The sequence below is a fragment of the Aegilops tauschii genome, chromosome 5 (genome assembly GCF_002575655.3).
Source record: "Aegilops tauschii subsp. strangulata cultivar AL8/78 chromosome 5, Aet v6.0, whole genome shotgun sequence".
NCBI classification, from domain to species: Eukaryota; Viridiplantae; Streptophyta; class Magnoliopsida; order Poales; family Poaceae; genus Aegilops; species Aegilops tauschii.
In genome coordinates this window covers 238,732,244-238,759,160 of record NC_053039.3, presented here as the reverse complement: position 1 = coordinate 238,759,160, position 26,917 = coordinate 238,732,244, and the positions used below count along the sequence as shown (strand labels likewise).

General features: G+C 44.5%; 2 protein-coding genes across 3 annotated transcripts; both read left to right on the top strand.

The window, feature by feature from the left end:
• The first annotated feature begins 2,030 nt into the window (after positions 1–2,030).
• LOC109741384 (meiotic recombination protein DMC1 homolog B) lies at positions 2,031–5,888 on the top strand. 2 transcript variants are annotated; one of them, XM_040389473.3, is made up of 14 exons: positions 2,031–2,132; positions 2,218–2,330; positions 3,190–3,281; positions 3,455–3,526; positions 3,674–3,712; positions 3,902–3,953; positions 4,036–4,081; positions 4,536–4,581; positions 4,671–4,732; positions 4,834–4,900; positions 4,988–5,080; positions 5,169–5,237; positions 5,350–5,428; positions 5,518–5,888. In XM_040389473.3, the coding sequence occupies exons 2-14, from the start codon at positions 2,231–2,233 to the stop codon at positions 5,754–5,756; spliced, it is 1,056 nt and encodes a 351-aa protein (XP_040245407.2). In that variant the 5' UTR covers positions 2,031–2,132; positions 2,218–2,230; the 3' UTR covers positions 5,757–5,888. The 2 variants fall into 2 exon arrangements, with proteins under 2 accessions (XP_040245407.2, XP_020156053.2); XM_020300464.4 differs by having other exon boundaries at positions 3,896–3,953; positions 5,518–5,886.
• Positions 5,889–8,806: 2,918 nt separating this feature from the next.
• On the top strand, positions 8,807–11,279 carry LOC109741385 (ubiquitin-like protein 5). The gene is made up of 2 exons (XM_020300465.4): positions 8,807–9,154; positions 11,047–11,279. The coding sequence occupies exon 1, from the start codon at positions 8,931–8,933 to the stop codon at positions 9,150–9,152; it is 222 nt and encodes a 73-aa protein (XP_020156054.1). The 5' UTR covers positions 8,807–8,930; the 3' UTR covers positions 9,153–9,154; positions 11,047–11,279.
• The last annotated feature ends 15,638 nt before the right edge of the window (positions 11,280–26,917 follow it).

The window sequence follows — 26,917 nt, the reverse complement described above, 5'->3', positions numbered from 1 at the left end:
GGAAAGAGAGGCTTGTGATTTCAGAAATAAGGAGGCAAAGAGAAACGAATGTGATTCAAGTTGCGTCAGAGGCTAAGGAAGGAAAGAGAGAGAGAGAGAGGATTTTAAGGAACGAAATGACAGGCATGTGATTTCAGAAATAAGGAAGCAAACTGACGGACGTGATTCACGGTTGCGTCATGATGCAGGTTTTGCCGTTGCTGCATGCGCTACCCAAGAAAATAAAAAGTGACTGCTACAATCGTACATATTTCAGATTTTAGACGTGAAGCAAAGAGAAACGGAAGTGTGAATTTACATTGCATGATGAGGTTTGCCTGTTGTCTGCATACGCTTGCTCATATACCCAAAAAAACGCGTCGTTTCATACGACCACGACAATACGACATACAACCAGAAAGCAAAGAGAAGAAACAAACAATGATTCCATTCTACGATGTACATCCGGAAAGCAACAAGTTGTCTAATTAAGCACATAAACAAAACAAATAAACAGGAACATGCGCTATTCCATACAATTAACACATTTGCTTTAGGAAAAACCGGACACTCTATAAAAACTATTTAGTTTCTTTTATTAACAATGGATGCATACATATAAAAAACTCTCATGCAAGCAAGAAATTTGGATCGCAATCTACAGTCACTGATACCAAATAACAGAAAGGAAAAGGATTGAGAGTGGCATGCACGGATAACCAATGAAGAAAAATAGGAAAAACTAAAAAGACGTCGTGAAACCTATCAACGAAATAAAACAATTAAAGATTCCACCCAGTTGCACAAAAAGCACACAAGGAAGGAAGAAAAATGCAAACATGGAGCCAACACAAAAGGGAAAAAAATGCGCACAAGAAAGGCAGAAAATATGCAAATATGCAGCCAGAACAAAAGGAAGCTAGAATTGAGCAAATTGTAGCTAACCATGAATTGAAGCGCAACAACATGCAAAGGTTCAATTGTGATGGAGAGCCTTGCATATATCACAACAGAAGAGGAAAGAGTAAATCTATACGACGAGATTTCGTGGTTAGCACACACACAACAGAAGCATACATGCATGGACAGCCGATGTATACAACATTTTTATTGTATGATGTTAGTAACTCAATAGAAATGTTGCATATACGACATTTTTATTATGTGTATAATGCTTAATCTGCATTGTATACTAACCTTCTGTTATGGTTGATAATCTATATCTTTTGCACTTATATTTGGTTTGTTTGTTGAGATATACGCACACTATAAACCTAAGGATGGCAGTCAACCATGTCTATACTGGATTATAGTACCGCAGTATGCTTTGTCAGTGACAACCTAGCACATGCTTGATTATAGTACACACTATTCCTATTGAAAGATGTATTAAATCTGAAATATTCATTCTTCTGATAATGAAATGAAGGCGAGAAATAATACCTTGCATTGGCAGAAGAAATTATGCTTCGGTAATTTCAATTTTGTTATCTTTTGTATGTCTTTTTATTCCTATGTTGAGTTTATTTTTTTCATTTCTGTTAGAGATGATTGTCTTTAACCCCTTTTCTTTGTAGGTGATTGTCTTTAACCTAACCCGCAAATTATACAATGCATAAGTTTGTTAGCCGTTTGCAAAGATTGGTTGGCCGAACTCACAATTCTCCTTCATGTACATTCCCATCACCATGCATATTGGGTTTTAGGAGCGTGTGTTTTTCTCCAATTGCAACACACATGCATGTTTGCTAGTTACCTAACGAGAGGGTACACTTTTATTTTAACATCAAAATACTTTTTATTGCAAGGCCATCACCTTAACAAGAGGGAACACCTTTTACAAAAGAGTTGGTATATCAACCGGGTTAAGAATCAAAGCGGTTCTTACTAGATTGCTTGATTGGCACGTCGGCGTCCTGTTCAAAATTTTGAATTTTGAATGGGCCGTAAAAGGCTTAGCTGGCAGCAGCAACGAGCGTGGGCTTGGTGTTACGGCTCACAAGTTCCTCGTGCGAGGCCTTCAAATAACCCCCACCTCGTCGCAGCCGCAGTGATCCACATTCCACCCGCACCTGCGCTTCCCAAACCTCCCCTCTCCCCCAGCCTCCGCCCCACTTCTCCTCCAGCAGCACGCGAACCTCCGCCTCTTACAGGTCTCGTCCTCCTCCACCGCTTCCACTCGCCGTCTTCGCTCGCGTGTCCCAGTGCTCGCTCCTGACACCTTCTCCTCTGACGCAGGCGGACACGCGGGATGGCGCCGTCCAAGCAGTACGACGAGGGCGGGCAGCTCCAGCTCATGGAGGCCGACCGGGTGGAGGAGGAGGAGGAGTGCTTCGAGTCCATCGACAAGTGTACGTTCGCCGCCTCCAACCCCTCTCCTCTCCAAACCCTCCCGCCGCCCCGTCTCCGGTGCTGCATTTACTTGCTTGTTCGTGTGCCTGCGTCGCGCGCGTGTCGGCGCGTGGGGGTTAGGCCTGCTCACCGTTGCGTCCCGGGTGCTTCCGCCTCTAAGTTCGCGCGTTTCGGTCGCAATTTCGTGCTGTTTGGAGATGGATTTGGTGCGGATTTCGCTTAGCCTCCACATTTGGTTGGTTTTTGGTGCGTGCAGCGCGTGGTCGTGTGCTCCTGTTGCGTTGGTTTTGATTTTCTCCCCTATGTCGTGCAATCTGGGGATTAACTAGCGCCCTTTGGTAGCCTAATTTCGTGCAGCTTTGTTGATGCCCCCCACTTGATTTCTCTTTACCGGCTAGTTTGTGCTAATCGCTGTGTGGTGCCGTTTTTTCTCCACGAATTAGTCTGAATTTAGCCCCAATTTTGAGCTGCCATGCGTTTAATCTGCCGTAGCGATCACTGGCTGTAGAATCCTTTCGAATTCGAAACTAGATACAGTTCAATCGCGTGGGTTTTCTGTGGAAACTTGGACCAATTACGGACGCGTTTTCCTGCACTTCGAGGCGTAGGGTTTTAAGCCTGTCTTCCTTATCTGTTCCACTTTTTTTTTCTGAATGTTCACCTGTTCTGTTCCATAATTACGGGTAGCTTCCGCGAGTTTAGCAAGTTTACTTTAAACATTTGCCTAGATGTGATCCGCGCTTGTGTTTTGTTTGCGTGATCCAATTGGTTCGTCGTGCACTTTGTTCATTGCCATGAATTTGAATCCTAAGCCGTAACATTCCTTGTAACGCTGTAACTAATCACTCGTCCAAACAGTGATCTCGCAGGGAATAAACTCAGGAGACGTGAAGAAGCTGCAGGATGCGGGGATCTACACTTGCAATGGGCTGATGATGCACACCAAGAAGGTCAAAATCCCTTCAGAGCCTAAATCTGCACGCATTCTCCCTAAAATTTGTGGTTGCATGCTGAAGTTGATTTCTGGTGCACGACACATGACTGTTATTAGTAGCTTTATGTATTCAAGTTTCAACACATGATTGATGTTGTTTCAGTATCAATGTACGGATTCATCTTGCAGAGCCTTACAGGGATTAAGGGCTTGTCTGAAGCGAAGGTTGATAAGATCTGTGAGGCTGCTGAAAAACTTCTGGTATGATTGTTATCATCTTTGCATTGATTCTGGTTTAGAACTTCTGTGCCATATTATTCTCTTTGCATTGATTCTGGTTTACAACCTCTGTGCCATCTGTGCTATGCGATAGAATCTTCTGAAGTTTGTGTACTATTTGATTTTCAGAGTCAGGGTTTCATGACAGGAAGTGATCTCCTTATTAAGGTGAGGTTTAGGAGCTAAGCTACTGATTAAGGACGATCATACAGTTTAGTACTGTTTTGGCCATAGTGCTACTATGCTAAACTTACTGTAAATAATAGTTTGTTTTTGGAATCTGCTTGAGTGCTTTCATTACTCCACCTGTGTACTGCCCGGTTGTTTGATTTACTTTTCCGTATATTGAAGCGAAAGTCTGTTGTCCGGATTACCACTGGGAGCCAAACGCTTGATGAGCTGCTTGGAGGTAACATATGTCATCCTTGATTCTGTTCTGATTATTCCTGATGTTATGCTCTAACCTATTCAAATATTTGCGTAATTTGAAGGAGGGATTGAAACACTCTGTATCACAGAGGCATTTGGAGAGTTCCGGTGAGTAAATGTTCCCGTTACCATTTTCTTCTTGGTTTCTTCTTTTTTTGCAGGGACCGCCTATTAGTTGTAGCTCTGTTATGTATGATTTGTGCCATATTTGGCAGTAGCTAGTCCTAGTAATTTTTTAGTACATGGTGCTAAAACTCTCATAAGCTTCTTTCACCTCCTTTTCTACTGTCTAGTCTTCCAGAGGTATTGATGGTAGTGCATATAAGAATTCGAAAGCATGGTTGCTGTGATGCTAACATTGAATACTGGATACATGTTGCATGCCAAAACTCAAACAAATCTACATCAATATTACTATCACTATTTCCCTGATGCAACACGCACCTGCTCTTATTATTGAGCACAGTTGTAATGTTGATTTCCAAAGCACATTTGTTACTCAACCATTTCTCAATTCCAACTTTCTAGCGTTAAAATCCATATTATTTACTTTGTCTTGCAGGTCAGGGAAGACCCAGTTGGCTCATACTCTTTGTGTCTCCACTCAGGTCCATTTCCTGCCTTGTATTTTATCGATGAAACCTCACTAGAACAGAATCCATGAATAACTCTCCATGTTTAATCAAATGTATAACAGCTTCCACTCCACATGCATGGTGGGAACGGGAAGGTTGCCTACATTGACACTGAGGGAACATTGTATCCTTTGAATTCCTTAGTAATACCTATAGCTGATTTGTTCGATGAATTCATTTACATTCCTGTATTTCTCGAAACTGTTCCCTTAACGGAGTTATCAGCCGGCCTGAACGCATTGTGCCAATTGCTGAGAGATTTGGGATGGATGCCAATGCTGTTCTTGACAATGTATGGGTCCTTTTACATCTCTCTTATAACCCATTTAAGGAAGAATAGATCGAGATCTTTGTTTAATTTGTGATCTTTCTGTTTTAGATCATATATGCTCGTGCCTACACCTATGAGCACCAGTACAACTTACTCCTGGGCCTTGCTGCCAAGATGGCTGAAGAGCCTTTCAGGCTTCTGGTACGCATGACTTTGCTGCCATGTAAATTTACAAGTTGATAGATCTCAACTGTGCTCATGTGTTCTTTGTTTGACTTGGAAATGATAGATCGTGGATTCTGTGATTGCGCTGTTCCGTGTTGATTTCAGTGGTAGGGGTGAACTTGCAGAGCGTCAGGTATTCTACTGTAACTAGCTAACTACATGAAAAAATCAAGCAACTCATGAAGTAGTCGAATGCTGCTTGCATTTTATACACTTGCTTTAAGTGATGTGCTCTGGAACTGCAGCAAAAGCTGGCACAAATGCTGTCCCGCCTTACAAAGATTGCTGAGGAGTTCAATGTTGCAGTGTACATCACCAACCAAGGTGTGCTTTCCAATCTATCCTGTCTGTTCCAAGAAAGAGCTCCTTATATTCGTGGATCTCAAATCATATAAGTTCTTTCCTTGTTCCAGTGATTGCGGACCCAGGTGGTGGTATGTTCATCACTGACCCCAAAAAGCCGGCGGGAGGCCACGTGCTGGCGCATGCAGCCACCATCCGGTTGATGCTGAGGAAAGGCAAAGGCGAGCAGCGTGTCTGCAAGATCTTTGACGCCCCTAACCTTCCCGAGGGAGAAGCTATATCCTTTTGCTCTATACTACTTGTTTACTGCTTGTGCGCTATTCATTGCTTTAATTTGTTTGGTTGTTGAACTCTTGATAGGATTGTTTTGTCAGACTTGCACAGCAAAGTTTATGATTTAGTTCTAGTTGTTAACCTCCTTTACTGAAGCTTCACGTAGCACAAATTAGCGACGATCAGATGTCGAGAAATTGTTTCCCTTGACCACCAACACGTTTTCCAGATCACAACAGGCGGATTGATGGATGTGAAAGACTGATTGTTCATCCAGGGCGCTTCCTGTCTTAAACTGTTGAATAGTTCTGCTAGCAAAATCGACAAAGGCTACTGCACCGTTACTCTGTTTTTGCCACTGCAGAAAAGAAATTGGGCAACCTCTATGCTGTTTATACCTCCTGTTGGGTGTTCCGTAAGCTTGTAATGCCTTAAGGATTTGTGCTGAGGACAAAAGTTATCTCGCATGACTCATCATAAGACCTTAGCCTGATGTAGTGGAGATGTAAGGTTAACATGTTTTTTGCTTCAGGGAGACACCAAACTGAAGGATATGAAAATGAAATAGTCTGTCTTATTCTTTGAAGAATGAAATAGTCCGTCTCTAGATTCTAGCTTAAAAACTGCATCAATATTCAATAGTCATATGCTTTTGTTACTTATATACACAAAGTGATCTTCCATTCTCTCTCTGTATGAGTAATAGTGGACTCCATTATCTTGCATGGATCGAGCTCTAAATAAGCATTGAAGTGAATTCCATTTTTTCTAAATAAGCATTGAAGTGAATTCCATTTTTTATCCTCTAGTTTCATGTTCGTGGCAGCAATTACAACATTTTGGAGTTTTCCCATGTTTTTACCAATTTTAAGCAAACTTGTGCCACAAATTACCCCATTTAATATATATTTTTCTGCTTTAGTGCTGATGTGCATGCCACATCGGCTGGTTTATTCTACTCTTTGTTTTTTTTTCTGGTTTGCTCTCCATTTGGCAGGGGATGATTCCTACATGTCAGCCAGCAAGGGAGAAAGAAATATGAGTGAAAAATAAAAAAAGTGTGGTCAGGGTTCGGACATATCTCATTTAGTCCGCTCAACCCTGCCTCCGCAACTTATGGTTGATTGTGTTCCCTACAGAGATAGAGATATCTATATCACATTAGTTGCAATGCACAAAGGTGGATGTTTTCATGGATAAATGTTTAATTGTCAGCTTGCTTGGTGTCCAATAATCTAGTCGGCATGAAAATATCGACGTATAATAGCACCAGATGAGATCTGCACGAACTCTGCTCGCAGTGAGATGTGCGTCTCAAGAAAAGAAGCCGCAGAGATTTGCAGCAACAATGCAGAATGTGGAGTCCGCGTAATGTTGGTTTGGTCAAGCTGAACATTGATGGATCTTATACCGAGGATCGTAAAGGAGGGGTCGGCATGGTTCATTGGTCCTACGCATGACAAAGGAAGCATTATATTCTCATCTTGTAGAGAACTTTTCTCTTGTTGTGAAGCTTTGGAAGCCGAATTGTGTGCGTGACCTACCTATCATTGTGGAGATGGACTCGATCATTGTAGCCAAATTGATCCAGCCGAGGGATTTGGACAGATCAGTTTATTCACTGATAGTTAGGAAGATCAAGTACCTTATGGGTCTCCGTGATTCTTGTATTACTCATGTTAACCGTACTTAAAATAAAGTTAGTGATAGCTTAGCTAGATTTGCTAGAATGGAAGTAGGACCATGACTTGGGTCGGTTCTGCCCAGATGATGCTATAGAGCTAGCTCTTGCTGATTGTATGAACACTAGGAGTTAAGTAATACGATTTTTCACCCACAAAAAAAATCAGAATGTATGTAAGTTCCTTGAAGCTTCTCATTTCCGTTGCGTAGTGATGTTCGGTTTACTGAACATTTTTGTGGTATTAACAAAAATCAAAAGCTGATATAGAATGAACCACAATCAAGGAGTTTGCTAGTTAAACTGGTTCTCTAGGGTTCTGCTTTGTACACTCCCACGTCTATAGAATTAATGGTGGAAATTTAAACATACCCCTTCATATAAAGGGTATTATAGTCTATTTCCTTTTTTTGCATCGAAACTAGGATTTTAGTAATGTATCAAAAGCGAAAAATGTCTATTACAATCAGCTAGCAGGCTCTCAACCAAGAAATCTAGACTACAACCAGCTTTCTTTCACCACCAAAACATAAAATGATTTTTTTTTACCAAATCACCGCCAGCCCGAAACAATGGGGTCACCGCCCCTCCCGAGAAGGGCTCATAATTTTGCTGGGAGTAGGTAGATAGGTGCCGCAGCTCTATGGTTTCATGGGAGTAAGGTGAAGGATAAAAAGGCTTCGTGCCTATGTGAGCCCTTGTCACTACAATCTCAGACATCTACACCTCTGAGTTATCTTTTTCTAAAAAGTAAGATGCACAAATTTATTAATCAAACCAGCCTTACGAACAACCTGGAAGATAAAGAAATACATTAAAGTATTTATATGTCAACCATCTTTTTCCTCCTGAACAGGCTGGGGGGGGGGGGGGGACTCTCGAATATGTAGTTGAAAATTTTGAATTCAAAGTCGAAGAGACTCGCCGGGGTTCGATCTGTAGTCAAACGCGACCAGTCCACCTACGGATGAACAGTGCAGATACGATAACAGAAGCCGTCTCGTACTGTAGAAAGCAGCCTCCACACCGAAAGTGCTTTTTTAATCCCGAGCTCAAATACTCCTGCTATGAACAATATAAAATCTAAAAAATAGAAAATTTCTGGGTTTTCTTTACAACAAACAATGCCTAGTTTTACAGCTGCGTGCAAATTCATTCATGGAGGTCTGGGAAAAAAAATCAACGATGTTTGTTAAAAAATCAGAAATATTTTGAGCATAATTGGTTTGTTGCTAATATTTGGCTTGCCAATACCAAAACTTGCCAACTATTGGAATTACCAAAACTTGCCAATTATTGGCAATTTTATGTGAGATAGGCAAGAACCAACTAAGTAGTACCCAATATTTGGCATGCCAATTTTTGGCAGCAAACCAATTATGCTCTTTATTATTTTTCTAGTTTTATTACTGTTCACAGGGTGCGTCTAAACTCGAATGTGGAAACTCCATGGCCCGCACCGCACACAAGCCTCTTCGTCTCTTCGAGAAAAAAAAAATCATCCTTCGAGAGATTTCGCGGGGCGCAGGTTCGTGAGGAGCTAGGGTTTGGGAGGGAGCAGCGGAGAAGATGATCGAGGTGGTGCTGAACGACAGGCTGGGGAAGAAGGTGCGGGTGAAGTGCAACGAGGACGACACCATCGGCGACCTGAAGAAGCTCGTCGCGGCGCAGACGGGAACCAGGCCCGAGAAGATCCGCATCCAGAAGTGGTACACCATCTACAAGGACCACATCACCCTCGGCGACTACGAGATCCACGACGGCATGGGCCTCGAGCTCTACTACAACTAGAAGTAAATTTCTCCCCTCGTTTCCTCCATGTAATTTTGCTGCTGCTCCGTCGAAATTGCCTCTCGACGTGTTACGGTTCTTAGCGGTGTTCGTCGATTAGGATGGTTTATTAGTACTCCTCGATTAGGAGGGTTTAATTTTGGGGGGACTCCGCTTGGGATGGTTTTAGTTTTGAGAGACTCGTCGACTGTGAAGGCTTGAAGTTGCCTCTGGATATTTGAGTTTTATCTGATATTCGTTTGTACTGATAAATTGGGCATCTCTGACAACTATGCTAAGCAAGTGAGAGGGTGTAGCTTACCATGTATCTAAATCGAGGTTCTGTGCACATCTGAGTTATTGAACTAGTCTCTGTGAGCTGAATAGAATCAACTTGAGAATTGAGATTGTGCTTTGGTGTTTTGTGCGGTCAGAATACGGAGGAGATGAGAGGATAGCGTGAGGAGGAGGGAGCTGAGCGTGTGAGCGTTATTTTAGCGGAGGGAGCTGAACATGCGATCATTATTTTAGTTGTGTAACATCCCAGCGTTGGAGAGAACGGGTGCCAGGCCAGGCGCTACGCCAACGTTAAAGCAACTGAAGCACCTCTGACTAGCACCTCCGCATTGCGAGACCACGTTTATTTGCGACGCAACGCTAGTCTTTTTCCTTGAGCACCTGGCATAAGCACCCACCATTGTACAAGGCCTGAGTGGAAATAACATGGTTGTAGTTGCTCCCCGTAAAAAAAATAAGGATGTAGTATTGTAGTTGCTAGATAGTACAAGATTTGTGTATTTGTAAGAGTCATGCCATGCTCACTCATTTGTAAATAGCATGCCCTGAAGTTCTCCGTTTTATGCTTGTTATGTCAGCCACCAGGTTTCGTTGTTTAGCTTGATAGATTTTTGCAAATGCTCTAAAATGTTGCAGTGGATGGGCTCTTAGCCCAGATGCAAGAACGCGGTGGCATCTCTTCGCAGACTCAAGTTTGAATACTGTGTGCGGAACTGATCACTCTGATTATTACGTTAGTTGAATTCACCCCACACCTTTCTTAATTAAAATGCCGGGGCGGGGGGGGGGGGGGGGGGGTCCTTTCTTGTTGGCCCTTTTTTTCTTCTAAATGTGGCAGTAACACATAGCCATAGGAGTTTATTGAACCTTTTCTCACCAGTTTCACATCAGTATACACGAATACAACTGATTTACTAAATCATAGTAGTTGTCTGCCATTCAGTCTGTTTATTTTCTGGGAATAACCTTCTTCGAGTTTAATTTCAAGCTCAATGTCACACATATTTTGAATTTATTGTGCCATGGGCCTGTGTGCTTTTATTTCTTCAGTGGACCACAGTAAAGAAAGTTTCAGCTTTTCGGCCGAAATTCTTAACTTGGTTTTTGTTATTTCTATGTCTGGTTATAGGACTATATAACGTTCATTCCTAGGTGTCTTTGGAAATATGATTGCCTTATGAAGTAAAGCTTGGTTTGAGAATTATGTCATGTTAGGATTACTGTGGTCCTTAGTTAGTTGACCGTTTTATAACTTAATGGCTTTCCATTGCAGATTATGTTCTTTTAACTTGCCAGCATGATATGCATGTGCTTGACTTTGTGCAATAAGGGCTTAGTACACTACGCTTTCTTTGATTCTTTTTGTTTGAAATTGCGAAATACAGTACCTAGTATGCGAGTAGACCGCACAATTAAAAGCATGGCTGGCATTTATCATTTATGTTTTAGAGCCTTGTCTGGAATGAGATTCACAAATGAATACTGAATCAAGTGTGCTAATTTGGTTTTGTTCTCTGAGGGTTAGTATGGAGGACTGATTCCTCATCAAATCTCCCTGATCTTGTTTCCTTTTTCAATTTCCACTAATCACAGTTTTATTTGCAATGCATTCTTCCAGGTATGGCCGCATTTGAGTCCAGTTGTCTTAAGAAACTATATGGAATCCAACGAACCATACAAGACTGCTGCATGTACCAATAACTGCCGACCTGAAATCCTGAATGCAGCCATATTATCAACCGGCAAATGTGATGTGATGTGACGCTACTCGTACACTACATATAACATAATGTTTGTGACCTTTGTGTGATAACCGCTGTATTTTTAGTTATGGCAAGTTCGTTCTGCTTACGATTTGTACTGCATCAGAGGTGTGTTGCCCAGAGAGCTTTGGTTTGGTGTGAAACTGTTGCTGCTGAAAGTTGCATGGCTATCTTAGCAGATGAGGAGATTAGAGGGAAACTTAGATGGAAATTCACAAATTCTACCCGACGATTGGGACAAGGAGCTAGCTCTGATTAATTATCTGGGATGCTTTGGGACTAAGTTCAAAATTAGAAAAACAAATGTTGGCAGTAAGTCCAAAATTAAATAAATACTGAAGTTCCAAAAAAAAAATCTATCCGGTTTTTTGGTGGTAAAATGGAAGGGGGAAAACCAGAATTCCCATTTTATCTTGCAGATTTTTGGTATTAAATTCAAATTGTAACTGAATACTGAATCTTCCAAAGACCAAAACTCTCCTCGTCCAACCACCTGTTTTATTTACTGCAAAATATTCGTGTGCTAAATAGACCTCCAACAAACCAGACGGAGTAGGGGATAACACACGCACCACCCCCTCGTATGGCTGTTTCTAGGTTTTTTTAAACATAAGTACACACAAACGCTCATATATACGCGCATACATTCACCCCTATGAACGCACACACGCACATCCTAACCCTATGAGCACCTTTGAGGGATTGAGTCGGCATATCATCTTGAGATTTTACGAAGTCACTGTAGGCGCCTCGTAGTCGACGGAAACGTCGACGGAAACGTCTCCTCCCACTGAACGTGTATCGCCGGAAATTTTAAAATAAATGCAAGATAAATGCGAGCACCAGGACTTTCTCTGAGTAACGCTTAGATTCTTGTCGTCGTATCCTTCGTGAAAACAAGTCCTTTTAGAGAGAAATCACATTAAGTGTTTTCATCAAGTCTTGAGAGCTCCCAAGCAAGAATAGAACATAGGAACTTGATATGGGTGATTCCACGCCTCTTTCTTAGTTATATGAAGGCATATCTACGTCAGGTTTGAGTCCTTACCGTGGATGTCCAGGTGGGGTTTTGAAATGAGCGAGCCGTTGGGGTCTCGAGCGGGCGACTGCGCGGGCGACGCGTGTTCGGCGTCGAAGTCGGCGGCGCAGGACGGTTGGGAGCTGGTCCGGCGAGGCAGCGGGGGCTCGCCTGGGCGCGCCTCCTTCCCCCTTCCCTCTCCTGCGTCGAGGGCGACGCGGGGGGCCAGTGGAAACAGGTTCTGGGCGCTCTCAGGTGAGGACTTGGACGAGGAGGTCGATGCGGAGGTCGAGGGCGCGAAGGCCTGGGGGCGGCGCCGGCGGGGCCCCTGGTCTGCGACTTCATTGCTTTCGCGGCGGAGTTGGGACGGGGGGCGGCTGGTCGGCTGCGCCGCTTTGCGCCTGGTGGCAAAGGTCCGCGTGCCTTGGCGGCTCGGGTGTGGCGGCCGACGTCTCCGGCGAGTGGGGACCCGACGACGGCTGCGGCGTGCTCGATTCGGGCGCGGGCGGCGGAGAACCTGTCCAGGCCGTGCGGTGAGGGGGGGTCGGAGAGGGCCATGGACTGGCCTTGCCTTCCCCTTCCCTCCCCCCGGCGGGCGGCGGCGGCGCTGGGCGCCCAGTGGGACTGGACCCGCCTTTGGTGCCTAGGGTCGTTGGTGCTGGGCCACGGGCCGAATCGACACCTGGTGGGCCGGGGCCCAAGGGTGCGGGTGTTGGGTCAGTGGTAAGCGCGGGGCCCATTCGGGCAGAGACCCTGGTGGGGGGTGTGACCCAGGCTAATGCGGGGAGCGCTAGGCCTGGCCCAAACAGCCCACCGTCCAGGCCATCGCCCAGCTATAAATGGGTGAAGCGAGGCAGTCGGAAACCCTGGTTAGGTTTTCCCTCAGCTGCTAGGGAGGTGCGGCGCTGGGCTCACACAGCGCGCCTCATCCAGATCTCTCCTCCCCCTCCACCTCTTCCCATCTCGTACACGTCGGTGGTGATGGGGGATCGGTGGGCTGAGAAGCGTCCGATGGAGGCAGCGGATCTGGAGGCGGAGCGCAGGCGGGAGCGTGAGCTGCGCGACAAGGCGAAGCGGGCGATGCGGGGAAGGTACAGCGACAAGGACGAGCGGGAGTGATACGTCTCCGTCGTATCTATAATTTTTGATTGTTCCATGCCAATATTCTACAACTTTTACATACTTTTGGCAACTTTTTATACTATTTTTGGGACTAACATATTGATCCAGTGCCCAGTGCCAGTTCCTGTTTGTTGCATGTTTTTTGTTTCGCAGAAAATCCATATCAAACGGAGTCCAAACGGGATAAAAACTGACGGAGATTTTTTTTGGAATATATGTGAATTTTGGGAAGTGGAATCAACGTGAGACGATGCCCGAGGGACCCACGAGGGTGAGGGGCACGCCCTGGGCCCTCGTGGCCATCCCGTAAGGCGGTTGGTGCCCTTCTTTCGCCGCAAGAAAGCCAATATCCGAATAAAAATCGTGTCCAAATTTCAGCCCAATCGGAGTTACGGATCTCCGGGAATATAAGAAAAGGTGAAAGGGCAGAATCTGGAACGCAGAAACAGAGAGAGACAGAGAGACAGATCCAATCTCGGAGGGACTCTCGCCCCTCCGCCGCCATGGAGGCCATGGACCAAAGGGGAAACCCTTCTCCCATCTAGGGAGAAGATCAAGGAAGAAGAAGAAGAAGAAGGGGACCTCTCTCCCCCTCTATCCTGGTGGCGCCGGAACGCTGCCGGGGCCATCATCATCACCGCGATCTACACCAACACCTCCGTCATCTTCACCAACATCATCATCACCTTCCCCCATCTATCTACAGCGGTCCACTCCCCCGCAACCCGTTGTACCCTCTACTTGAACATGGTGCTTTATGCTTCATATTATTATCAATGATGTGTGGCCATCCTATGATGTCTGAGTAGATTTTCGTTGTCCCATCGGTAATTGGTGAATTGCTATGATTGGTTTAGTTTGCTTGTGGTTATGTTGCTGTCCTTTGGTGCCCATCATATGAGCGTGCGCGTGGATCACACCATAGGGTTAGTTGTATGTTGATAGGACTATGTATTGGAGGGCAAGAGTGACAGAAGCTTCAACCTAGCATAGAAATTGATGCATACGGGATTGAAGGGGGGCCAATATATCTTAATGCTATGGTTGGGTTTTACCTTAATGAACGTTAGTAGTTGCGGATGCTTGCTAATAGTTCCAATCATAAGTGCATAGAATTCCAAGTCAGGGATGACATGCTAGCAGTGGCCTTTCCCACATAAAACTTGCTATCGGTCTAGTAAAGTAGTCAATTGCTTAGGGACAATTTCGCAACTCCTACCACCACTTTTCCACACTCGCTATATTAACTTAATTGCTTCTTTATCTAAACAGCCCCTAGTTTTTATTTACGTGCTCTTTATATTCTTGCAAACCTATCCCACAACACCTACAAAGTACTTCTAGTTTCATACTTGTTCTAGGTAAAGCGAACGTCAAGCGTGCGTAGAGTTGTATCGGTGGTCGATAGAACTTGAGGGAATATTTGTGCTACCTTTAGCTCCTCGTTGGGTTCGACACTCTTACTTGTCGAAAGAGGCTACAATTGATCCCCTATACTTGTGGGTTATCAAGACCTTTTTCTGGCGCCGTTGCCGGGGAGTTATAGCGTGGGGTGAATATTCTCGTGTGTGCTTGTTTGCTTTATCACTAAGTAGTTTTTATTTTGTGCTCTTGTTTTCTATCCTTAGTTATGGGTAGGAAACGCAAAATACCAAAAAAATTAGTGGTACCTACTGAACCAATGGTTGAAGAACCACTCAAAATCCATCACACTCCTGAAGCTTTTTACTTGGATCATCTTCGATCCCTATGTGCTCGTGCTGAAACCCTAACTAGCTTAGTTGAGGGCAAATCTTTAGATGAGCATGCTTGTTATGTGCGACACCGCATATCTGAAAAAGGGAAACTTTTACTGGATCAAATTCATCGTTTGCAGTGCTATGCTTGGAATTTATGTGAAATATATGATTGTACTTGTTGTTCTAAAGACCCTAAGAAACACCTTCCTTAGCAATGTGAGTTTAGTGATAATGGAATCGTATCTTCTGATCGTGCCCGGCACGACCGATGGTGTACTCGAGGTCGAAACCGACCACTCGGTACTTGTCCTCGGCAAGGAACTGCTTCATAATTTGTATGGAGCTCTCCACCGAGACCGGATCGTTCGTGCACACCACCAAGAGGGCCTTCCCCCTCACGTGGGTGTCCACTACGTGATGCGTGGTGAACTGCCCGCCGTTGTTGTCGTCGGCCCCTGGGAGCGCCATTGGAGCCACGGGGAGCGCCATTGGAACCACTAGATGTCCTCTCTGTATGTGTCCTCATGGGTGTGCTTATTGTGTCGTGTGAGATGAGAGATGAAGGTAAATGGCCATAGGAATAAAAGGGGGCCGGGCGGCGTGGATTCTCGGCGCGTCCACATGGCAATTTTTGCAGTGGGTAACTGCATCGTCGCGCCGCGCCCGGCGCAACCACTTACACACGAACGTGTGTGGTCGTGCGCCGGCCCCAAACACTGGCAGCGCGCGTGGAGGGACGAGGGAAGAGAACCCGGAGGAACACGAGAGCAGAGCGCGCGCGGCGGGACGCGAGCAGAGCGCGCCGCGGCCGCCTGAACCGCAAGCAACCGCACGCATAGAGCAGTTGAACATGCAAGAAATGGTCGCCTACAAGCCGGCCGACAGTTGCGTCGCTGCGTAGAGAGCGGCCGTGTGGTACCACCTCCGTCTAGTCTATAGTCTCCTTTATATTCCGTGCCATAATTTGCCCACAAATTTAACCAACAAAATGTTAATGCATATTTTAAAAATTATATAATTGGAAACTACATTCAAATACAAATCCAACTATATAATCTTTGGCGACATGCATTCGTATTTTATTAGTTAAATCATACTTATAAACAACGATGGTGGTATAGTAGTAGGTAATTAAATCACAAACGTTTTTTATTAACCGTATGTGTCATGGCCTTTCGTCCTCCTCCCGCACGTCTTATCACCCCGCTGCCGCAGACGGCTTACAGCGCAAGCTTGCGCAGCGCGCAGGGGCGTTCTTTTTGCCAAATGGTGGCGCCAATGAATCGTCGGTGAGCCCGTTGATACGTCTCCTTCGTATCTATAATTTTTGATTGTTCCATGCCAATATTCTACAACTTTCATATACTTTTGGCAACTTTTTATACTATTTTTGGGACTAACCTATTGATCCAGTGCCCAGTGCCAGTTCCTGTTTGTTGCATGTTTTATGTTTCGCAGAAACCCCATACCAAACGGAGTCCAAACGGAATAAAAACGGACGGAGAATATTTTTGGAATATTTGTGAAATATGGGAAGAAGAATCAACGCGAGACGGTGCCCGAGGGGGCCACGAGGCAGGGGGCGCGCCCCTGACCCTCGTGCCCCCCCCCCCCCCGTAAGGCGGTTGCTGCTCTTCTTTGGCCGCAAGAAAGCTAATTTTCGGAGTTACGGATCTCCAGATATATAAGAAACGGTGAAAGGGCAGAAACAGAGAGAGACAGATCCAATCTCGGAGGGGCGCTCGCCCCTCCCATGCCATGGAGACCAAGGACCAGAGGGGAAACCCTTCTCCCATCTAGGGAGGAGGTCAAGGAAGAAGAAGAAGGAGGGGGGCTCTCTCCCCCTCGCTTCCGGTGGCGCCGGAGTGCCACCGGGGGCCATCATCATCACCGCAATCTTCACCAACAACTTCACCGCCGTCATCACCAACTCTTCCCCCCTCTATGCAGCGGTGTAACCCTTCCTTTACCCGCTGTAATCTCTACTTAAACATGGTGCTCAACGTTATATATTATTTCCCAATGATGTATGGCTATCCTACGATGTTTGAGTAGATCCGTTTTGTCCTATGGGTTAATTGATGATCGTGATTGGTTTGAGTTGCATGTTTTATTATTGGTGATGTCCTATGGTGCTCTACGTGTCGCGCAAGCATGAGGGATTCCCGCTGTAGGGTTTGCAATATGTTCATGATTTGCTTATGGTGGGTGGCGTGAGTGACATAAGCATATACCCGAGTAAGTAGGTTGTTTGCGTATGGGAATAAAGAGGACTTGATGCTTTAATGCTATGATTGGGTTTTACCTTAATGATCTTTAGTAGTTGCGGATGCTTGCTAGAGTTCCAATCATAAGTGCATATGATCCAAGAAGAGAAAGTATGTTTGCTTATGCCTCTCCCTCAAATAAAATTGCAATAGTTATTACCGGTCTAGTTATCGATTGCCTAGGGACAAATAACTTTCTCGTGACAAAAAGCTCTTTAGTAAAACTAATTTAGTTGTGTCTTTATCTAAACAGCCCCTAGATTTTATTCACGTGCTCTTTATTATCTTGCAAACCTATCCAACAACACCTTCAAAGTACTTCTAGTTTCATACTTGTTCTAGGTAAAGCGAACGTTAAGCGTGCATAGAGTTGTATCAGTGGTCGATAGAACTTGAGGGAATATTTGTTCTACCTTTAGCTCCTTGTTGGGTTCGACACTCTTACTTATCGAAAGAGGCTACAATTGATCCCCTATACTTGTGGGTTATCAAGACCTTTTTCTGGCGCCGTTGCTGGGGAGTCATAGCGTGGGGTGAATATTCTCGTGTGTGCTTGTTTGCTTTATCACTAAGTAGATTTTATTTGCTGTTCTAAGTTGTTTTCTATCTTTAGTTATGGATATGGAACACGAAATACCAAAAAAATTAGGTGTACTTGCTGCTCATGGAGATGGGGAACCTCCTAAAACCCTCGATGCTCGTTATGTGATAGATATTATGTACTACTTTGATAATCCTGAGAAAACCCCATTCAATTTGGTAATGGGAGACACGTTGGATCAACGTGAATACTTTAGGGATTATCGCTTGACTCAAAAAGGGAAACTATTATGGGATCAAATTTATATGTTGAAGTGGTATGCTAGGCAACTATGCTTGAGATATGATTATACTTGTTGCTCTAGGATGAAGTCTCCACACCTTCCCTTTTCATGCAAATTTAATGATAATGAAACCTTGGCTTCTTATGCTAGAGGTATATATTATTACTATGATGTGGAACAAATAGAAGAATTTGTTGCTTTTATGGGTGCTTATGAAATTGAATCTGTATTTAAAGAGTGTGAAAATCTTTATGATGTTGTTTATAGACCTGAAAATTTGGCTATCCTTAAATATTGCTATGAGAATTATGAATACAATGCCGATATTGATGCATTTAATGAGAAAGTCTCCGCTGTCCAAGAAGAGACTAATATTTTGCAGGAGTCTATGGAATAAGAAATTGATGAAACTGTGAGCTCATTGGATGAAAAAGATGAGGAGGAGAGCGAAGAACAAAAGGAGGAAGAACAGATTGATCACCCGTGCCCACCTTCTAATGAGAGTAAATCTTCAACTCATACATTGTTTAATTTCCCTTCGTGCTTACCGAAGGATGATTGCTATGATGACTGTTATGATCCCATTGATTCTCTTGAAATATCCCTTTTTGATGATGCTTGCTATGCTTGTGGCCAAGATGCCAATATGAATTATGCTTATGGAGATGAACTTGCTATAGTTCCTTATGTTAAACATGAAATTATTGCTATTGCACCCACGCATGATAGTCCTATTATCTTTTTGAATTCTCCCGACTACACTATATCGAAGAAGTTTGCCCTTATTAAGGATTATATTGATGGGTTGCGTTTTACTACTACACATGATGATTTTGATAGATATAATATGCATGTGTTTGCTGCTCCTACTTGCAATTATTATGATAGAGGAACTACATCTCCGCCTCTCCATGTTTCCAATAAGATAAAATTGCAAGAAACTGTTTATACTATGCATTGGCCTTTACTATGTGTGCATGAATTGTTCTTTTATGACATGCCGATGCATAGGAAGAGAGTTAGACTTTGTTTTTGCTTGATATATGTTACTTTGTGCTCACTACTAAATCACAAATCATTGTTAATTAAAATTGGCTTTGATATACCTTGGGATCCGGGTGGATCCATTACTTGAGCACTATATGCCTAGCTTAATGGCTTTAAAGAAAGCGCTGCCAGGGAGACAACCCGGAAGTTTTAGAGAGTCATTTATTTCTGTTGTGTGCTTTTATAAAGTTTAAAAACAAAAAAATAAATAGGGGAACCTAAAACTTTTTCAAAAAGAAAAGCGAAAGTGAGAAAGACGAACATTGTTAAAGTGGGAGCTAGCCTTGAACTTTGTTCATGCTCACGGAAACTTTGTGAATCTTAATTACAGAAAATTTTCAACAAAAATAATTATCCCCTTGTACAATTTCATTGTATTATAAAAATAATGTGCCAAGATTTTCCTTTAGGATGTTTACATTGCTTGTTGGTTTGTCGGTGCAAGAAAGAAACTTTGGCTGTAGTGCGCGATTTTACATTTTTTTACTGGAACGTCAAACGGGTCTGAAACGTTTTGCACTGTCTTTCTATAGAAGTTGTTTATTTTTCCTAATTTTTTCAGAATTTTGTGAGTATCAGAAGTATGGTGAATGTTCAGATTACTACAGACTGTCCTGTTTAAGACAGATTCTGTTTTTGATGCATAGTTTTTTTGTTTTGATGAAACTATCGATTTCTATAAGTGGATTAAGCCATGGAAAAGTTATATTACAGTAGCTACAATGCAAAAACAAAATATGAAATTGTTTGGAACGGTACTTAGAGTAGTGATTTGCTTTATTATACTAACGGATCTTACCGAGCTTTCTGTTGAGTTTTGTGTGGATGAAGTGTTCGAAGATCGAGGAGGTCTCGATGTGAGGAGAAGGAGGAGAGGCAAGAGTTCAAGCTTGGGGATTCCCAAGGCACCCCAAGTAAATATTCAAGGAGACTCAAGCGTCTAAGCTTGGGGATGCCCCGGAAGGCATCCCATATTTCTTCACCAAGTATCGGTATGTTTTCGGATTCGTTTCGTTCATATGATATGTGCAAATCTTGGAGCGTCTTTTGCATTTAGTTTTCACTTTTATTTTATGCACCATGCTGGTATGAGATAGTCCATGGTTGATTTATAGAATGCTCTTTGCACTTCACTTATATCTTTTGAGTATGGCTTTATAGAATGCTTCATGTGTTTCACTTATATCATTTGAAGTATGGATTGCCTGTTTCCCTACACATAGAAAACCGCCATTTGTAGAATGCTCTTTTGCTTCACTTATATTTGTTAGAGCGTGGGCATATCTTTTGTAGAAAGAATTAAAATCTCTTGCTTCACTTATATCTATTTAGAGAGATGACAGGAACTGGTCATTCACATGGTTAGTCATAAAATCCTACATAAAACTTGTAGATCACTGAATATGATATGTTTGATTCCTTGCAATAGTTTTGCGATATAAAGACGGTGATATTAGAGTCATGCTAGTGGGTAGTTGTGGATTGTAGAAATACTTGTGTTGAAGTTCCTGATTCCCGTAGCATGCACGTATGGTGAACCGTTATGTAACGAAGTTGGAGCATGAAGTATTTATTGATTATCTTCGTTATAAGTGGCGGTCGGGGACGAGCGATGGTCTTTTCCTACCAATCTACCCCCCTAGGAGCATGCAGGTAGTACTTTGTTTTGATGACTAATAGATTTTTGCAATAAGTATGTGAGTTCTTTATGACTAATGTTGAGTCCATAGATTATACGCACTCTCACCCTTCCATCATTGCTAGCCTCTTCGGTACCGTGCATTGCCCTTTCTCACCTCGAGAGTTGGTGCAAACTTCGCCGGTGCATCCAAACCCCGTGATACGATACGCTCAATCACACATAAGCCTCCTTATATCTTCCTCAAAACAGCCACCATACCTACCTATCATGGCATTTCCATAGCCATTCCGAGATATATTGCCATGCAACTTCCATCATCATCATATACATGACTTGAGCATTTATTGTCATATTGCTTTGCATGATCGTAAGATAGCTAGCATGATTTTTTATGGCTTGTCCGTTTTTTGATGTCATTGCTACGCTAGATCATTGCACATCCCGGTACACCGTCGGAGGCATTCATATAGAGTCATATCTTTGTTCCAGTATCGAGTTGTAATATTGAGTTGTAAGTAAATAAAAGTGTGATGATCATCATTATTAGAACATTGTCCCATGTGAGGTTATAAAAAAAAATGGCCAAATAAGCCCCCCCCCCCCAAAAAAAGAGAGGCCAAAGAAGCCTAAAAAAAGGGAGAGAAAAAATGAGAGAAAAGAGAGAATGTACAATGTTACCATCCTTTTACCACACCCGTGCTTCAGAGTAGCACCATGTTCTTCATATAGAGAGTCTCTTGAGTTATCACTTTCATATACTAGTGAGAATTTTCATTATAGAACTTGGCTTGTATATTCCAACGATGGGCTTCCTCAAATGCCCTTGGTCTTCATGAGCAAGCAAGTTGGATGCACACCCACTTAGTTTCCGTTTGAGATTTCATACACTTGCTCTAGTGCATCCGTTGCATGGCAATCCCTACTCCTCACATTGACATCAATTGATGGGCATCTCCATAGCCCGTTGATTAGCCGCTTCGATGTGAGACTTTCTCCTTTTTGTCTTCTCCACACAACCTCCACCATCATATTCTATTCCACCTATAGTGCTATGTCCATGGCTCATGCTCATGTATTGCGTGAAAGTTGAAAAGGTTTGAGAACGTCAAAAGTATGAAACAATTGTTTGGCTTGTCATCGGGGTTGTGCATGATTTAAATATTTTGTGTGATGAAGATGGAGCATAGCCAGACTATATGATTTTGTAGGGATAAGCTTTCTTTGGCCTTGTTATTTTGAAAAGACATGATTGCTTTATTAGTATGCTTGAAGTATTATTGTCTTAATGTCAAATGATAGACTATTGCTTTGAATCACTCGTGTCTTAATATTCATGCCATGATTAGATTACATGATCAAGATTATGCTAGATAGCATTCCACATCAAAAATTATCTTTTTCATCATTTACCTACTCGAGGACGAGCAGGAATTAAGCTTGGGGATGCTGATACGTCTCCATCGTATCTATAATTTTTGATTGTTCCATGCCAATATTCTACAACTTTTACATACTTTTGGCAACTTTTCATACTATTTTTTGGGACTAACATATTGATCCAGTGCCCAGTGCCAGTTCCTGTTTGTTGCATGTTTTTTTCGCAGAAAATCCATATCAAACGGAGTCCAAATGGGATAAAAACTGATGGAGATTTTTTTTGGAATATATGTGAATTTTGGGATGTGGAATCAACGCGAGACGATGCCCGAGGGGCCCACGAGGGTTAGGGGCGCGCCCGAGGGGGTTAGGCGTGCCCTGGGCCCTCGTGGCCACCCCGTAAGAAGACTGGTGCCCTTCTTTCGCCGCAAGAAAGCCAATATCCGGATAAAAATCGTGTCCAAATTTCAGCCCAATCAGAGTTACGGATCTCCGGGAATATAAGAAACGGTGAAAGGGCAGAATCTGGAATGCACAAACAGAGAGAGAGAGAGACAGAGAGACAGATCCAATCTCGGAGGCACTCTCGCCCCTCCGCCGCCATGGAGGCCATGGACCAGAGGGGAAACCCTTCTCCCATCTAGGGAGAAGGTCAAGGAAGAAGAAGAAGAAGAAGAAGGGGGGCTCTCTCCCCCTCTCTCCTGGTGGCGCCGGAACGCCGCCGGGGCCATCATCGTCACCGCGATCTACGCCAACACCTCCATCATCTTCACCAACATCATCATCACCTTCCCCCATCTATCTACAGCGGTCCACTCTCCCGCAACCCGCTGTACCCTCTACTTGGACATGGTGCTTTATGCTTCATATTATTATCCAATGATGTGTTGCCATCCTATGATGTCTGAGTAGATTTTCGTTGTCCCATCGGTAATTGGTGAATTGCTATGATTGGTTTAATTTTCTTGTGGTTATGTTGCTTCCCTTTGGTGCCCATCATATGAGCGCGCGCGTGGATCATTGATAACCCACAAGTATAGGGGATCACAACAGTTTTCGAGGGTAGAGTATTCAACCCAAATTTATTGATTCGACACAAGGGGAGCCAAAGAATATTCTCAAGTATTAGCAGCTGAGTTGTCAATTCAACCACAACTAGATAACTTAATATCTGCAGCGAAGTATTTAGTAGCAAAGTAGTATGGAAGTAACGGTAACAGTGGCAAAAGTAACAGTACCAGTTTTGTAGTAATTGTAACAGTGGCAACAGAAAAGTAACTAAGCAAAGAGCAATATGTGAAAAAGCTCGTAGGAATTGGATCGGTGATGGAGAATTATGTCGGATGCGATTCTTCATGCAACAGTTATAACATAGGGTGACACAGAACTAGCTCGTGTTCATCAATGTAATGTAGGCATGTATTCCGAATATAGTCATACGTGCTTATGGAAAAGAACTTGCATGACATGTTTTGTCCTACCCTCCCGTGGCAGCGGGGTCCTATTGGAAACTAAGGGATATTAAGGCCTCCTTTTAATAGAGTACCAGACCAAAGCATTAACACTTAGCGAATACATGAACTCCTCAAACTATGGTATCACCGGTAAGTATCCCGATTATTGTCACTTCGGGGTTAACGGATCATAACACATAATAGGTGACTATAGACTTGCAAGATAGGATAAAGAACTCACATATATTCATGAAAACATAATAGGTTCAGATCTGAAATCATGGAACTCGGGCCCTAGTGACAAGCATTAAGCATAGCAAAGTCATAACAACATCAATCTCAGAACATAATGGATACTAGGGATCAAACCCTAACAAAACTAACTCGATTACATGGTAAATCTCATCCAACCCATCACCGTCCAGCAAGCCTACGATGGAATTGCTCACGCACGGCGGTGAGCATCATGAAATTGGTGATGGAGGAAGGTTGATGATGACGACGGCGACAGATTCCCCTCTCCGGAGCCCCGAACGGACTCCAGATCAGCCCTCCCGAGAGAGATCAGGGCTTGGCGGCGGCTCCGTATCGTAAAGCGCGATGAATCCTTCTCTCTGATTTTTTTCTCCCGAATGTGAATATATGGAGTTGGAGTTGAGGTCGGTGGAGCACCAGGGGGCCCACGAGGCAGGGGGCGCGCCCAGGGGGGTAGGCGCGCCCCCACCCTCGTGGACAGGGTGTGGGCCCCCTGGCCTTGATTCTTTTGCCAGTATTTTTTTATTAATTCCAAAAATATTCTCCGTGAAGTTTCAGGTCATTCCGAGAACTTTTATTTCTGCACAAAAATAACACCATGGCAATTCTGCTGAAAACAGCGTCAGTCCGGGTTAGTTCCATTCAAATCATGCAAGTTAGAGTCCAAAACAAGGGCAAAAGTGTTTGGAAAAGTAGATACAGTGGAGACATATCAATCACACCATATGGTTAGTTGTATGTTGATACGACTATGTATTGGAGGGCAAGAGTGACAGAAGCTTCAACCTAGCATAGAAATTGATGCATACGGGATTGAAGGGGGACCAATATATCTTAATGCTATGGTTGGGTTTTACCTTAATGAACGTTAGTAGTTGCGGATGCTTTCTAATAGTTCCAATCATAAGTGCATAGAATTCCAAGTCAGGGATGACATGCTAGCAGTGGCCTCTCCCACATAAAACTTGGTATCGGTCTAGTAAAGTAGTCAATTGCTTAGGGACAATTTCGCAACTCCTACCACCACTTTTCCACACTCGCTATATTTACTTTATTGCTTATTTATCTAAACAGCCCCTAATTTTTATTTACGTGCTCTTTATATTCTTGCAAACCTATCCCACAACACCTACAAAGTACTTCTAGTTTCATACTTGCTCTAGGTAAAGCGAACGTCAAGCGTGCGTAGAGTTGTATCGGTGGTTGATAGAACTTGAGGGAATATTTGTGCTACCTTTAGCTCCTCATTGGGTTCGACACTCTTACTTATCGAAAGAGGCTACAATTGACCCCCTATACTTGTGGGTTATCAGGGAGGCGCGGGGTGCGTCGTAGGACCAGATGGGGCGCGAGGGGGATTGGGGTCCTCCTCCCCCCTGGTGGATCCAGCAGCAAGATAGGAAGAAGAAGAAGAAGAAGAAGGCGAACCAGCGGCGCCGCGAGCTTGAGCGCAAGGAGATGGAGCATCCCTTTTGTGGTGGTGGCCATGGGGATCCCCTTGCCAAGAAGCCGCGTGCGCTGGCAGAGCCGCTCGTTGTGGCTTACCCGTCCTCTTCCAAAGGGACGGCGGGCGAGCCCATTCCAGTGGAGGATGTGCCAGAAGTCGAATGCTTCAAATGTGGCCGGCTGGGTCATTTCCAATCCAAGTGCACCTTCAAGCCTCTTTGTGTCCTGTGCAAGGAGGAGGGCAATGCCTCCGCCAACTGTCCGACGCGTGGTCGTGCGCCCAATCTGCAGATTATGGGCAGCGCCATCTCGAGGGAGGGCTTTTTCTGCCTTCAGTTTGCGGAGGATTCAGAGGAGGAGGGGTCGGTGGACCAAAAGGTGGAGAACGCGGCCATCCTTTCGGCGGAGCTGGGCAAACTCAACCTGTGTGTCCTTCGACAGCAACTCAAGCATATCGTGGCAGGTGAGTGGGACTGGTAGGTGACTCAGGTGGGAGACGATGATTTTCTGGTGGTGTTCCCCTCGGCTGATCTTCTGCACATGGCCAAGGCGAGTGGAAAGCTCTTTCTTCCTATCCATGACATCACTGCTAGGGTGTGTCACATGTTGCATGAGAAGATCCAGCCGATGGTGATGCCGGAAGCATGGGTTAGGCTGCATGGCATTCCAAAGAAACACTGCAGAGAGTATCGCATCAAGGAGGGTTTCAAGATGTTGGGGCGCCCGATTGTGGTCGATGAATAATCACTCATCCGTATGGGGCCAGTGAGAATGAAGATCGCTTGTAAAGCACCTGAGAAGTTAAATGGCATGGTCGAAGTGTGGTTTAACCATGAGGGGTACCAGGTCAAAGTGGAGCTGGAACGCCCGCTTACCCGTGGGGGCGGGGGCGGGGCTATTGGAGCTGGTGCGTCTGGCATTCCCCCACCTCCACCTACCAATCCGGAAGGGTCCGGTCCCTCGCTCCCCCCTGGTGGCCCTGGCAAGCCGATTGGTGCTGCGGGTAGTAAAGAGAAATCGGGCGAGGCTAGTCATGGTGATAAGCAGGATGTGGAGATGGGAGTGCAAGAGGAGGAGCTGGAGGACAGTATGCAAGACACCTCCATTGATACTGAAACATGGGACAAGCTGGGGGCGATGGAAGGACGTGTAATGGTGGTGGCGACCTAGGATACAACGGTGAGTGTGCCTCCCCTGGCGCGTGACCTGGCAGGGGCCTTCGACGAGTACGGGTCCAATCTGGCACTGCAGGTCCCCGTCAGGATCCAAGAGCCGCTGGTGGTGGATGATGACCGGCGTAAGGTGGGGAGGGCCTCAAACCCCTCCTCTCCGGTGGCTGCGGCAGTGGATGTTGGATGCGTGCTGACTGCAGCTGTCTCCTCGCTGGCTTCGGGCAAACGTGGCTCCGAGGGATCGGGCAGGCAGCCCAAGAAGACGGCAGGCAGGAAGCCGGGGCCCAAGTGCACTACTCCAGCGGTTCACGCCATGTCGGCGTCTTTGCGTGGTGAGGTGGGGTCAGAGTTGGCGACGGCTAG

Bases quoted from the DNA above. Each gene is read 5' to 3' on its own strand.
- LOC109741384 (XM_020300464.4), top strand. From the start codon at position 2,231: ATGGCGCCGTCCAAGCAGTACGACGAGGGCGGGCAGCTCCAGCTCATG. The intron at 2,331-3,189 runs GTACGTTCGCCG...TCGTCCAAACAG, and splicing joins CTTCGAGTCCATCGACAAGT to TGATCTCGCAGGGAATAAAC. The intron at 4,901-4,987 runs GTATGGGTCCTT...TTTCTGTTTTAG, and splicing joins CCAATGCTGTTCTTGACAAT to ATCATATATGCTCGTGCCTA.
- LOC109741385 (XM_020300465.4), top strand. From the start codon at position 8,931: ATGATCGAGGTGGTGCTGAACGACAGGCTGGGGAAGAAGGTGCGGGTG.